Raw genomic sequence first — 13,489 nt, 5'->3', positions numbered from 1 at the left:
TCCTTGAGACAGGGGAAGCGCTGGTCTATTATAGGTCATAGAAGGTGGGTGTGTCCAGGTGGGAGAGACGATTGGATTGGATGGGGGGGGTTAGGAGATGGGGAGGGGGGTGGTATCGAGTGAGGGGGACGAGGTAAGGATGGGGGAGTTAGGAGATGGGGAGGGGGGCATGGTTTGGGGGGGGGTTGAAGGTGAGAGACGAAAGGTGAACGGATGGTTGGAGGGTAATGGGGTGGAGGGGGTTTACTATTCTGCCACATAATGTTCTTAAGAGAAAGAGAGAGAGAGAGATTAGATTGCCTCTCGTTGTCCAGTTCAGCACCACAGAACTTAGCCCCTTTCGGGACTGTAAATCACGCCAACATCGTTGGACGAGCTAACGCGCTCCGTGAATACACAGTCCCTTCTACGACCAGAACAGAAAGAAAGAACTGAAAGAAGCATTTCATGCAGGGAGCTCCAGTAGCTCACCGCATACCTCGAGCGCTATTTCGGCGCCGGGGACAACCGTGCTCGTCACGGATCTGGGGTAGCAAGTTCGATTCCCGGACAAAGCCGTAACTTTCTCAGAGTGTCTTCCCCCCATCTGTACCCCCATTCAACCTGTTTCTGTCGGTCATTCTTGACCAGAGAAAATGCGATAAACGCAAAAAGAGCCAGCGGAATGGCCAAAGTTTTAAAAAAAAATAAGCATTTCATGCAAAAGTATTCTGTATTTCTGTATGACAACTAATAAAGAAACTTGAACTTGAAACTTGACCATTAAAAAATCTCACAATTAAGTCTGTCTCGCTTTTCTTTAACAAAACGCTTGTCGTACAAGTCTCGCACAGAAATTTCAAAGGTACTCACAGTTGCACGAGGGTTTCGGACAGACAGACGCTAGGGTTTGAAAGCTCGGCGTTGCTAATAAACATTTTAAATAATTTTAATAAACTTGTCAACATGGCTCAAAACGGCGTTATTTCCGGCTTTGGCTGCCTGATGCGCCTGCGCTGTGATCCGTGTTTGAGCCGTGTTGACAAGTTTTCCCGGATTAGGCCTCATCATTACCAAATAATCAGTCCCACTGGATGAATTCCTAAAAAAACAATAAACACTTCGGGTGTTGGCGTGTAATAAATATGTAATACTATTACTGAAATCCTATTAGTAACGCGTTATTGCTAAAAGTAATATATTACTGTAACAGCGTTACCCCCAACACTGGGAATAATAATAATAATAATAATAATAATAATAATAATAATAATAATAATAATAATAATAATAATAATAATAATAATAATAATAATAATAATAATAATAATAATAATAATAATACACAAGACATCACAGGACAGTACTTCAACAATAATAATTAGAAGACAATTACTATATGTGAATTCTTAAAATGGGTGGTATTCCCCTTTAACTTCAGTGCCAGCCAATTCAGTTCATACCAAGCATTTGTATTTGTATTTCATACCAAGAGTAGAGGAAATAGCAAACATGTGTATTACTACAGTACATCTGTTTTAAAGGGGGATTAAATACATGTAAACACATAAACTGTTTTATCATGGAGGGACCAGATTAAAGCCATGCCGTAGTCAGTTCTACTATGAATCCCAGCTGATACCCACAGTGTTGGCATGCACCCCATCCCATACTGATATCGGATTGTACCATTGTATCGTGTCCATTGTAGGATATTACCCCTAATACTAAAATGCAATACCAAGAGCTACATGTAACATGACAGAATCAAAGCAATGCTAGCTGAACCTCTGCCTTGTAGAAGGACATTCGATCTCCGTAATGGAGAAGCTCAGTGTCAGAAGATACTTTAAGGTTTAGTACTCTCTGAGTCTGTAATCAGGATACTTTTTAAGGTTTAGTACTCTCTGAGTCTGTAATCAGAGTATACTTTAAGGTTTAGTACTCTCTGAGTCTGTAATCAGAGTATACTTTAAGGTTTAGTACTCTGAGTCTGTAATCAGAGGATACCTTAACGTTTAGTACTCTCTGAGTCTGTAATCAGCAGATATTTTAAAGTTTAGTACTCTGAGTCTGTAATCAGAGGATATTTTAAAGTTTAGTACTCTCTGAGTCTGTAATCAGAGGATATTTTAAAGTTTAGTACTCTGAGTCTGTAATCAGAGGATATTTTAAAGTTTAGTACTCTCTGAGTCTGTAATCAGAGGATACTTTAAAGTTTAGTACTCTCTGAGTCTGTAATCAGCAGATATTCTAAAGTTTAGTACTCTCTGAGTCTGTAATCAGAGGATATTTTAAAGTTTAGTACTCTGAGTCTGTAATCAGCAGATATTTTAAAGTTTAGTACTCTCTGAGTCTGTAATCAGAGGATACTTTAAGGTTTAGTACTCTGAGTCTGTAATCAGAGAATATTTTAAAGTTTAGTACTCTGAGTCTGTAATCAGAGGATATTTTAAAGTTTAGTACTCTCTGAGTCTGTAATCAGAGGATATTTTAAAGTGTAGTACTCTCTGAGTCTGTAATCAGCGGATACCTTAAAGTTTAGTAGTCTGAGTCTGTAATCAGAGGATATTTTAAAGTTTAGTACTCTCTGAGTCTGTAATCAGAGGATATTTTAAAGTTTAGTACTCTGAGTCTGTAATCAGAGGATATTTTAAAGTTTAGTACTATCTGAGTCTGTAATCAGAGGATACTTTAAAGTTTAGTGCTTGGAATCTTTCTAGGTGGTGAGAAGGTACATGTTATTGCAGCCATTATTCTGCTGATGACTCAGTGCACAACAACTTCTGCTTCAAGAGCTGGATAATGTAATGTCTGCTGCTAACAGCACAGTTTATTCATGCAAAAGACTATAATGATACAATCAGCTTGACGTTTTCCCCATACACAAGCAGGAAGTCAAGGTCTCTCTGTCTCTTTCTCTCTCTCACTCTCCCACTCTCTCTCTCTCTCTAGTTGGTTGAGAAGCTGACGACCATAGCAGAGGAGTGTCAGAGTGCTCAGCTCAAAAAGATCAGAGACGTCTGTGATAAGTAAGAGCACCTGCTGCTACCACACACACACACACACACACACACACACACACACACACACACACACACACACACACACACACACACACACACACACACACACACACACACACACACACACACACACACACACACACACACGCGCACACACACACACACACACACACACACACACATTTAGAATCTATATTTATGTCCACATAAAGACAATGTTTAAAGGACACAAATATTATCAGTGCACTTGTACATTGTGGGTTACTCTGATACATTCGTGCCCAAATTGACAATGGCAACCAAAGTTACACACACACATGGATGATGAACTTGACAATCAACACACAGCTCATTGATACAGATAGCAGCGTCTTCTCCAAATTGCCCGGCTGCCAACACACACACACACACACACACACACACACACACACACACACACACACACACACACACACACACACACACACACACACACACACACACACACACACACACACACACACACACACACACACTGGCGCTGTCCTGATTGCATGTTTTGTGAAATAAAAATTCAGAGTTAATATTATCTAGCAGTTTCAAAGCACTCTACCTTCAATGAGGAGTTTAATGTTTACTTTTAAGCTATTGCAGTTGTTAAAATAAGCACAATACACAGGGATGAAATGGAATCAACGCAATACAAATGGAATACATTAGAGAATGTTGCCACACAAAACACTTATGTCAACAAACAGGGGCATTCACATTTCATTACCCCCCCCTCTATCTCACCCTTCCTGTCTGTCCCCCTCTCTTATCTACAGAGAGAAGAAGGACCTGAAGAAGAAGATGGACAAGAAGAGACAGGAGAAGATCAACGAGGCCAAGTCTAAAGACAAGAACGCGAAGACAGAAGAGTACGTATCTAGAAGTAGCTCTTTATGAGTTGTGCGCCTCGATGGCTCGTTATGACCACTAGATGTCGCTAACGGATTGCAGTTTGATCCAATTGTAATTGAGGCTCTCTTTACTAACTCTGCTGGTAAAATTGTCTCCTCAGGGAGAAACTGGAGATCAACAGATCTTTTGTGAACGAAGTGGTGCAATACATCAAACGGGTGAGAGAGAGAGAGACAAACCCTTTTTATTATTATATACTATCATCTAGCATCACACTGATTGATTCCAACTAAAATCTTCAAATGGTCATTTGGACCACGAACAAGCAAGGTTGTGTGTCTCTGGCCTTTTTGTTTGTTAAAGCTCTCCTGGCTGCAATTCAGTCCAATGAGCCAACCATGCAACAATCAACAATCAATGTTATAAGGCACTGTATGTCCTGTCAGAGTCATTTTAGGGATTAAAAGGACATATTGTGTGTGTGTGTGTGTGTGTGTGTGTGTGTGTGTGTGTGTGTGTGTGTGTGTGTGTGTGTGTGTGTGTGTGTGTGTGTGTGTGTGTGTGTGTGTGTGTGTGTGTGTGTGTGTGTTTGCAGTTGGAGGATGCCCAGAGTAAAAGGCAGGAGCGACTACTTGAAAAACACAAGGACATCCGCCAGCAGATCCTGGATGAGAAACCAAAGGTAAGAAGTCAACCAACCAACCAATGAGATGAAGCAGGCAATGTGACCTATACTGTCGGGAACTGTGACAGTCACATTCACTTACTAACATGAGAGTATGTCACCAAGACTAATTCCACAACAATATCTTTATGTTTTTCGTCTTTTTTTTTGGCTTGACTGAAAAGAAAGGTTACATGTCGCTGCTGTCGGACAAAAACATAGAATAGGGGAAATCAAGAAAATTCTGAATCAAGAAAAACACCATCATTTCCAGATTGACATCCATACATTTTTGAAGTTCTCCTTTGAGTCTTGAATGGGTTCCATGAAACCTTTTCAGAGGAACATATCAAGTTTCGATTCAAGCAAAACACGTGAAAAAATGAACTAATATTGTAGAAATGTGGCTTCACTCCACAGCAGCACCATGTACAGCATACGCCTGAATGAGGGATGTATATGTTGTATTGTGAGTACGTGGAGGGTCATTGACTTCCAACAGAGAGCACCACACTTGTGGCAGTGATTACAGCACTGATGAGACCGTTTCAGTTTCTGGAGAAATATCACAGTGTAATGATGCCTCCTGTTGGAAGATAAAGGAGGCTGGGTTGGCTCCAAGTACACACGAAAACAATTCAATCTTTGAGACGAAGAATCATCTAAATCTGTTTTGTCAGACGAACATATCCTCAAATTATCCAAAGTTGAGGTTGAGTTACATTCACACTCTCTAAATAGATTTTACATGGTTGATTTATATGCACGGCCTGTCTAAAACAATTCTAAATGGACATTACGCATAATGGTCCTATCTCAAACCCGGAACAAGAAAAGAGGGCAGGGTTTGTTATAGGTTCTTCGTCTCAAGGGTCGGACTGTGTGTGTCCCCTGCGCGTCGCCGCGATGCACGTCGTGTCGTGTTCATACGTGTTGTGTGCGTGTCGTGTTGTGTACATACGTGCCTGACTCCCCACCCCTTGCCACTGTGACTGTGTCATTATAGGACGGGGGGCCAGCAGAGGAGCTGGGTAAGACCGTCTCTCACTGCATCTCAGTGTCGTATCACAGCAACACAGCGTCGCTGTGACTGCAGTTTAAACGTCAGAGCTTTAGTAACACACCTGCCCGGCTGACATGTCGTCTGTGCTTCCCACCACCTTGCCATACTGGCTGAGCCCCATTTCCTTGGGATTTGCCAAAATATGCTATGATACAGAATACTGTATAACCACTGTTATCAGACTCCTGGTACACAGCTGCCCGCTCTCTCTTCACCTTGTTATCTGCATTGTAAAAGATGTAATAAATCATAAGGAAGACACGCACATCCCAATATCCAATAGGATTGGGTGCTGGATTAAAAAACAATAGAACAAGTAGATCCACACGCTGTTAATTTTTTTAGTGCAGCATGATTTTCTTTTTTTTTTTTTTTTTTTTTTTATTGCAAAACAAAACTTATTAAAAGTCAGTACTCAACACACAATGTATAATGAAACTTTCAGTAAAGGTGGTTAAAATATATGCAAGTACAGAAACAGGATAAAACAAAAATAGTCAATAATAACATTTTAACCGTATACAGTGTATATCCAGCGAAGTTACAATTATATAAATGTTAGTATATAATATACCCCTAATACCTATTTTCTAAAACCCTACACACATATGCTCCAGCTCAAACCCCCCCCTCCCGGACCCCCTCTTGGATAGTACCTCCATTATCCCTCACTCCTAACCAGACACTACCATTATAGGCTAGCTTTTAGTCAACCTAATGGTCCTTAATACGCAGTAGAACCATGTACAATATTATAACATATTTTGCTCATGTGGGAAAGTGGTCAGCCAATAATACAATATAATGCACTATGCAGAGATCATGTCAACACGTTTGATTTGACACCAGTAAACTGGTATCTTGCCTTTACTGAAATGGAGCACATCACACAACATCTACATCTACAGCATCTATATAACTTTGTTGTTGTTGTTGTTGTTGTTGTTGTTGTTGTTGTTGTTGTTGTTGTTGTTGTTGTTGTTGTTGTTGTTGTTTCAGTAGGTTACTTGATTGTAAACGTCAGTAATACATACAGCTGCTGTAGCCTGTTATGGTGATGTTATTACCCCTCCTGCTGGTAATAACATCACCATAACAGTCATTGTCATTGTTGTTGTTGTTTGTAAATTAAAGCGTATTACTAATGAGCATGTATTTAGAGATGTTGATAACACAACTCAAGCTGCAGTACCACACCTTAACACAAAGATGGTGTCCATGTGTCTGCTCTCCTGCACTCTTCTCTTCTCTTCTCTTCTCTTCTCTTCTCTTCTCTTCTCTTCTCTTCTCTTCTCTTCTCTTCTCTTCTCTTCTCTTCTCTTCTCTTCTCTTCTCTCCTCTCATACCTCAACCCTTTCATTTCATTTCATCTACACTCTTCTCCTCTTTTCTTTCCTCCTACCCTACCCCACTCCTCCCTCTCCTCCTCCCTCTCCATCCTAACCCCATGCTGGTGTCCTACTTTCGAGTAGCCTCCAGCTGCAGCCCCGGAGATGTTCTCTCACGGGCAACTTCCGCCAGCCACACGACATTTCTGCCGCTGACAGGACACGCGCTGATTGGCGGAAAGTACGGACGTATCTCGAAGTACGTCTGACGTATCTCGAAGTACGTCTGACGTATAAATATGCCTTAAGGTCGGAGCATAGACTGAGTCTCTCATTACAAGACGCTGGTATTGAACAAGTGAAGGAGGCCAAATTGTTGGGTGTAACTATTGACGAGGCACTACTTTGGTCTACCCAGATTAATAACATGGTTACCAGGATGAGTAGAAACATCTCCATAATAAGAATAAATGCCTACCTCCTAACGAATACAACAATTAAAATGGTAGTACAATCTTTAGTCTTGTCCCATCTTGACTACTGCCCAGCAATTTGGTCTAGCGCGTCAAAACAAGAGCTTAGTAAACTCCAGCTCACTCAAAATAGAGCTGCCCGACTCACTCTTCACTGCTCTATAAGGAATAGTGTGGAGGGAATGCATGCTAGACTGTTGTGGATGAGGGTGGAGGAGAGACTAGCATGCAGTTTGATTAGGTTTTTAAAGAACATTTGTACCTTGGGTAAACCCACTCAATTGTATTCTATGCTTTTATCCACCAATGATAGACATGACCATAATACCAGACATGCTACCAGACTCATCCATTCACTCATCCATTTAGCCATTCAGTTTTAAGCTACCTCTTGGTTTCTTTGGGAGTCTTGTTTTTTTGTATTCACATGATCTAAATGTGAAGCAGTACATTTTTTTATTTTGTATTTTTATTTTGTTTTTTATTTCCTTCCACATAACATAGAAACCATACCAATATGACATTTCAGTATGTCGGTGCGAACACAGTGCCTGCAAACTCGTCGTCGTTCTTTACGTCTCCGCGTTTTCCAATTTTCCATCATTTCTCCGCTCAGTGACTTCTCTCTAAAAAAAGGCGTCGTGCCGCATCAGAAACGCAACGCCTTTTCACATGTTGCCAAAGGGTCCAACTACTCTCTCCGAAAATAAGCTCCGGTGCAAAGCTACCATACCGTCACACCAAGGCCTTTTTGCGCGCACAGTCGCTCTACATGCTAGCTGTCCTGACTGGCCAGAACCGATGAAGGAAACATGTCTACACTTTGGGGGGTTTATACAGCAGTAGGCAGAATCTAGTCTGTCATTTACTGAGATCTTCTTTTTGGGGTTTTATTTTTTATTTTGGGGTGGGTGGTTTTTGAGGTGAGAATTAGCCACTTGTAGTAGTATTGACAGGAATATTCAGGAAAGTAGATTTAGGACCACTTCTGTAAAGAGAGACTTCGCAAATAAACCATTTGGCTATCTTTACTTTACCCTGTGGACCTTGCTTTTCTTCATCGACGGACGTACTACTCACGAGTAAGTGGTTTGACCAGTGAAGTGGAGCCCCGCACATTAGTAAACGAGGTATGGACAAAGTAGCATTTGGGTGGAATAAACATTTAAAACTAGGGGCCAAGAAATGCAATAGGGTCCAGCTGCATCCCCGGAGATGTTCTCTCACGGGCAACTTCCGCCAGCCACACGACATTTCTGCCGCTGACAGGACACGCGTTGATTGGCGGAAAGTACGGAAGTATCTCGAAGTACGTCTGACGTATCTCGAAGTACGTCTGACGTTTCTCTACGTCCGTTAGCGAACGTTAATTGAACGTCAAAAGCAAGTACGTCTGCGCTGACGTGCGGTTGTTGAGAGTGATTGATTGAAGAGTTCCTTGTTCCATGAGAGGGGGGGGGGGGGCTTGTATTGATCAGGTTAGTAGATATTGTACCAATCAGGTATTACAGATCATATCCGCATGAAATAAACTAAAATGTTAAAACCCATTTTGTGTTGTAACCCAACCCCCTCCAATTTACAGTAAATGACCAAGTATGGTTTTGTCAATATTCCAATGTACAGTTTTGCTTGTACAGTTGTACAGTGTCCCCCACCCACTTACCCCTCCTATCACAAATAATACTGTATTTGCAAATCTGGTATGTCATAGATGTAGCAGTACTGTCTATCTGTATGTTGTGTATGTCATATATGTTATGATGAATTGAAAATGGGGGACCCTGATGTAAACAAGACGAAAGTCTTTCTCTGGTCTGCATCCCCTTAACAATTGTATGTATTGAGCTGTACTGTACTGTACCCATTCTGCAATCTGTTAATAAAGTTTTCAATCAATCAATCAATTTATTTATCCTTTATTTATCCAGGAATGTCTCATTGAGATACAAGATCTCTTCTTCCAGGGAGTCCTGTCAATCAGACAGCGTTTGCTCTGTACCTACCTGTATTCCAATAATGGATTTGTCCATACCTGAGATCCATAGATGTCCGTAGATGAGAGGTTAATGGTGTTACCCAGTGTCTCAAAATACTGAGGATAAGGTGTAACAAATACAAACATAGTTCAGTTATTGGGTTGTAATGCTAAAATGCGTTTCAAATCTAATGGCATTACATAACTATTTACAGCTTTTAGGTAACACAAGTGTTATTGATCTAAGCGATTTGATTTGATTTTATTACGGATCCCCATTAGCTGGTGCCATGGCAACCAGCTAGTCTTCCTGGGGTCCACACAAAAAAACATACAAAAACAATTATTGAAAAACAGAATTATTAAAAGCCAGTACTCAACATACAATATACACAATGAAACTAACAATTAAGATGGCTAAAATTACATGCAAGCAAAGAAACAGAAAACAAAAAAACAAAACAAAATACAAAATACAGTGTTAAATACAATTTAAGATTGTTTTTAAAATTTAATATTTTTAAGAATTGCTTTTAGAATGTTCATCAATGTTACTAAAACATCAATTTCACCATACCTTTAAAAAGAAAAGAAAAAACACACAAAGTAATCAGAAGAAGTTTTGGATAACATGGCTGCAGCATACACTCATGCATGACATATATTAATTTCCTTCAGGATTATGGCTCCTTTGAGTTTCTTTTTGAAACTGTCCTTGTTTTCCGTCCGTATAATATGTAATGGGATCCTATTCCAGTATGTTATGGCTCTATACATTGCAGTTTTCTTTAGAGCGTTGGTTCTAGGCAGAGGTAGGGTGAAGCGACTACTTGAAGCATGTCTGGTATTATGGTCATGTCTATCATTGGTGGATAAAAGCATAGAATACAATTGAGTGGGTTTACCCAAGGTACAAATGTTCTTTAAAAACCTAATCAAACTGCATGCTAGTCTCTCCTCCACCCTCATCCACGACAGTCTAGCATGCATTCCCTCCACACTATTCCTTATAGAGCAGTGAATAGTGAGTCGGGCAGCTCTATTTTGAGTGAGCTGGAGTTTACTAAGCTCTTGTTTTGACGCGCTAGACCAAATTGCTGGGCAGTAGTCAAGATGGGATAAGACTAAAGATTGTACTACCATTTTAATTGTTGTATTCGTTAGGAGGTAGGCATTTATTCTTATTATGGAGATGTTTCTACTCATCCTGGTAACCATGTTATTAATCTGGGTAGACCAAAGTAGTGCCTCGTCAATAGTTACACCCAACAATTTGGCCTCCTTCACTTGTTCAATACCAGCGTCTTGTAATGAGAGACTCAGTCTATGCTCCGACCTTAAGGCATATTTATACGTCGGACGTACTTCGAGATACGTCAGACGTACTTCGAGATACTTCCGTACTTTCCGCCAATCAGCGCGTGTCCCGTCAGCGGCAGAAATGTCGTGTGGCTGGCGGAAGTTGCCCGTGAGAGAACATCTCCGGGGCTGCAGCTGGAGGCTGCTCCTACTTTCCTCCTCCTTGCTCTCACTGCTTTGGCAGTGCTCAGCCATTTGAGGTGTGCCTCTCAGTATTTAAACTAAAACTATTCCACATTTCACCACAGTTTATTTTGTCTATGTGTATACTGTAGATATACCAGTGGTATCTTTGTGTTGATGATAATCAATCTACTTTAACCTGTGGATTGGCTTGGATCTGCTTTTTTGCGTCAATCGGTTTGGATAAACCAGTTAAGGGGAGACACTGCAGGTGAATAGGGTAAAAAAAATGAACTAATAGATATCACAATAAAACTTCCCCAGTTGATTACTTATATTAAGACAAGACTTTCTTGTATTACAAGTTTTCTGAAATTGTATGTTTAAATATGCAAATGAAGCACTTCCCCATTAAATATGTGCACATTTATGGATGCAATAAGGCAAGATGATGTAAAATAAACAACTAAATGTGTGTTATTGACGTTTTATTGTCACTAGTTTCATAGAAGACATGTTTAGGAAGCAAAATATAACAAAATCTCAAAATCAACAAAAAAAGTATATTTGACTATTCACCTGCAGTGTCTCGCCTTAAGTTAGAGGGAAATCTGCAGTAAGCGTCTTCCCCCACTAGGGGTCCCTGTAGCTTCAAACATCCACGCCCCCCCAAGCAACGACTTTGATGTATGCTCTCTATTATGTACATATATGACGTACATAACTGTATATTCCATTTAAGCAGGTACTCTCCTTCAAAAGGAAGGGTAATAAGCCAGTAATAGCTTATAATGTTTCTGTTTGAGATGGCTTTATATAACCTCGCACAGCCCCCTCAAGGCGGCACTTCCTCGTTCCGAATCATTCCAGGGTGTGCATGCGAGTGTATGTGTGTGTGTGTGTGTGTGGGCGGTGCAGGCATGCTACCCAATTTTCACATCCACCATAACTGCGCCAGAGTCTCTCTCTCTCTCTCTCTCTCTCTCTCTCTCTCTCTCTCTCTCTCTCTCTCTCTCTCTCTCTCTCTCTCTCTCTCTCTCTCTTTTTTCTCTCTCTCTCCCTCTCTATCTCTCTCTCTTTCTCTCTCTATCTCTCTCCCCTCTCTCTCTCTCTCTCTCTCTCTCTCTCTCTCTCTCTCTCTCTCTCTCTCTCTCTCTATATCTCTCTCTCTCTCTCTCTCTCTCCCTCACATATTTCTCCCAGGTCCCATGTATACATGTCAAGTCTATGTGTACATGTCAGATCCATGTGTACATGTTAGGTCTATGTGTACATGTTAGGTCTATGTGTACGTGTCAGGTCCATCATGAGTACATGTCAGATCCATGTGTACATACAGGTCTATGAGTACATGTCAGATCCATGTGTGCATGTTAGGTCTATGTGTACGTGTCAGGTCCATCATGTGTACGTGTCAGGTCCGTGTGTACATACAGGTCTATGTGTACGTGTCAGGTCCATCATGTGTACGTGTCAGGTCCGTGTGTACATACAGGTCTATGTGTACGTGTCAGGTCCATCATGTGTACATACAGGTCTATGTGTACGTGTCAGGTCCATCATGTGTACGTGTCAGGTCCGTGTGTACATACAGGTCTATGTGTACGTGTCAGGTCCATCATGTGTACGTGTCAGGTCCGTGTGTACATACAGGTCTATGTGTACGTGTCAGGTCCATCATGTGTACGTGTCAGGTCCATGTGTACATACAGGTCTATGTGTACGTGTCAGGTCCATCATGTGTACGTGTCAGGTCCGTGTGTACATACAGGTCTATGCGTACGTGTCAGGCCTACAGTATGTGTACGTGTCAGGTCTGTGTGTACATACAGGTCTATGTGTACGTGTCAGGTCCGTGTGTACATACAGGTCTATGTGTACGTGTCAGGCCTACAGTATGTGTACACATGCAGTAACTGTAGTCATCTTCTCTGAATCAACGTATTCCGCTGTAATGCTGTGGAAGTGTGTCTTTGACGGATGGAGGAGGCTAGTGGTGCTGATGGTGGTGGTGGTGGTGTGTGTGTGCGTGCGTGTGTATGTATGTATGTAGCTTATGTGTGTGTGTATGTGTGTGTGTGTGTGTGTGTGTGTGTGTGTTTGTTAGGGGTTAGAAGGCTATTATGACAAAGGCCATGAGTAACCAGGCCATGGCTAATATTAAGACACGGCTGGGCATATGGTGTGTGTGTGTGTGTGTGTGTGTGTGTGTGTGTGTGTGTGTGTGTGTGTGTGTGTGTGTGTGTGTGTGTGTGTGTGTGTGTGTGTGTGTGTGTGTGTGTGTGTGTGTGTGTGTGTGTGTGTGTGTGTGTGTGTGTGTGTGTGTGTGTGTGTGTGTGTGTGTGTGTGTGTGCTTGTGTGTGTGCTTGTGTGTGTGTGTGTGTGTGTTTCATATTTGTGATTCAGAGAGAGAAACAGACACACTCTTTACCTCTCTCTCTGACTCACAAGGATACAAACACACACACACACACACAAACACACACACACAGAAACACACACACACACACACACACACACACACACGCACACACACACACACACACACACACACACACGCCTGTCCTAGTTTCTCCTCTGGGCTCATGGCAGCCGCTAATGGACAGCTATAACC

General features: G+C 41.4%; 1 protein-coding gene across 1 annotated transcript in view; it reads left to right on the top strand.

Annotated features, from left to right (window-relative positions):
• LOC311228313 (1-phosphatidylinositol 4,5-bisphosphate phosphodiesterase beta-1-like) overlaps window positions 1-13,489 on the top strand; it is a 397,421-nt gene that overhangs the window by 345,203 nt on the left and 38,729 nt on the right. The window contains exons 27-30 of the mRNA XM_084314222.1: window positions 2,935-3,011; window positions 3,812-3,904; window positions 4,048-4,105; window positions 4,483-4,569. Coding sequence (XP_084170348.1) covers window positions 2,935-3,011; window positions 3,812-3,904; window positions 4,048-4,105; window positions 4,483-4,569 — 315 coding nt within the window. The remainder of the gene's footprint in view (window positions 1-2,934; window positions 3,012-3,811; window positions 3,905-4,047; window positions 4,106-4,482; window positions 4,570-13,489) is intronic.

This window comes from Notolepis coatsorum (genome assembly GCF_963971535.1).
Source record: "Notolepis coatsorum genome assembly, chromosome: 5".
NCBI classification, from domain to species: Eukaryota; Metazoa; Chordata; class Actinopteri; order Aulopiformes; family Paralepididae; genus Notolepis; species Notolepis coatsorum.
The sequence above is the reverse complement of the archived record's forward strand: the minus strand, read 5'-3'. Positions and strand labels throughout refer to the sequence as shown.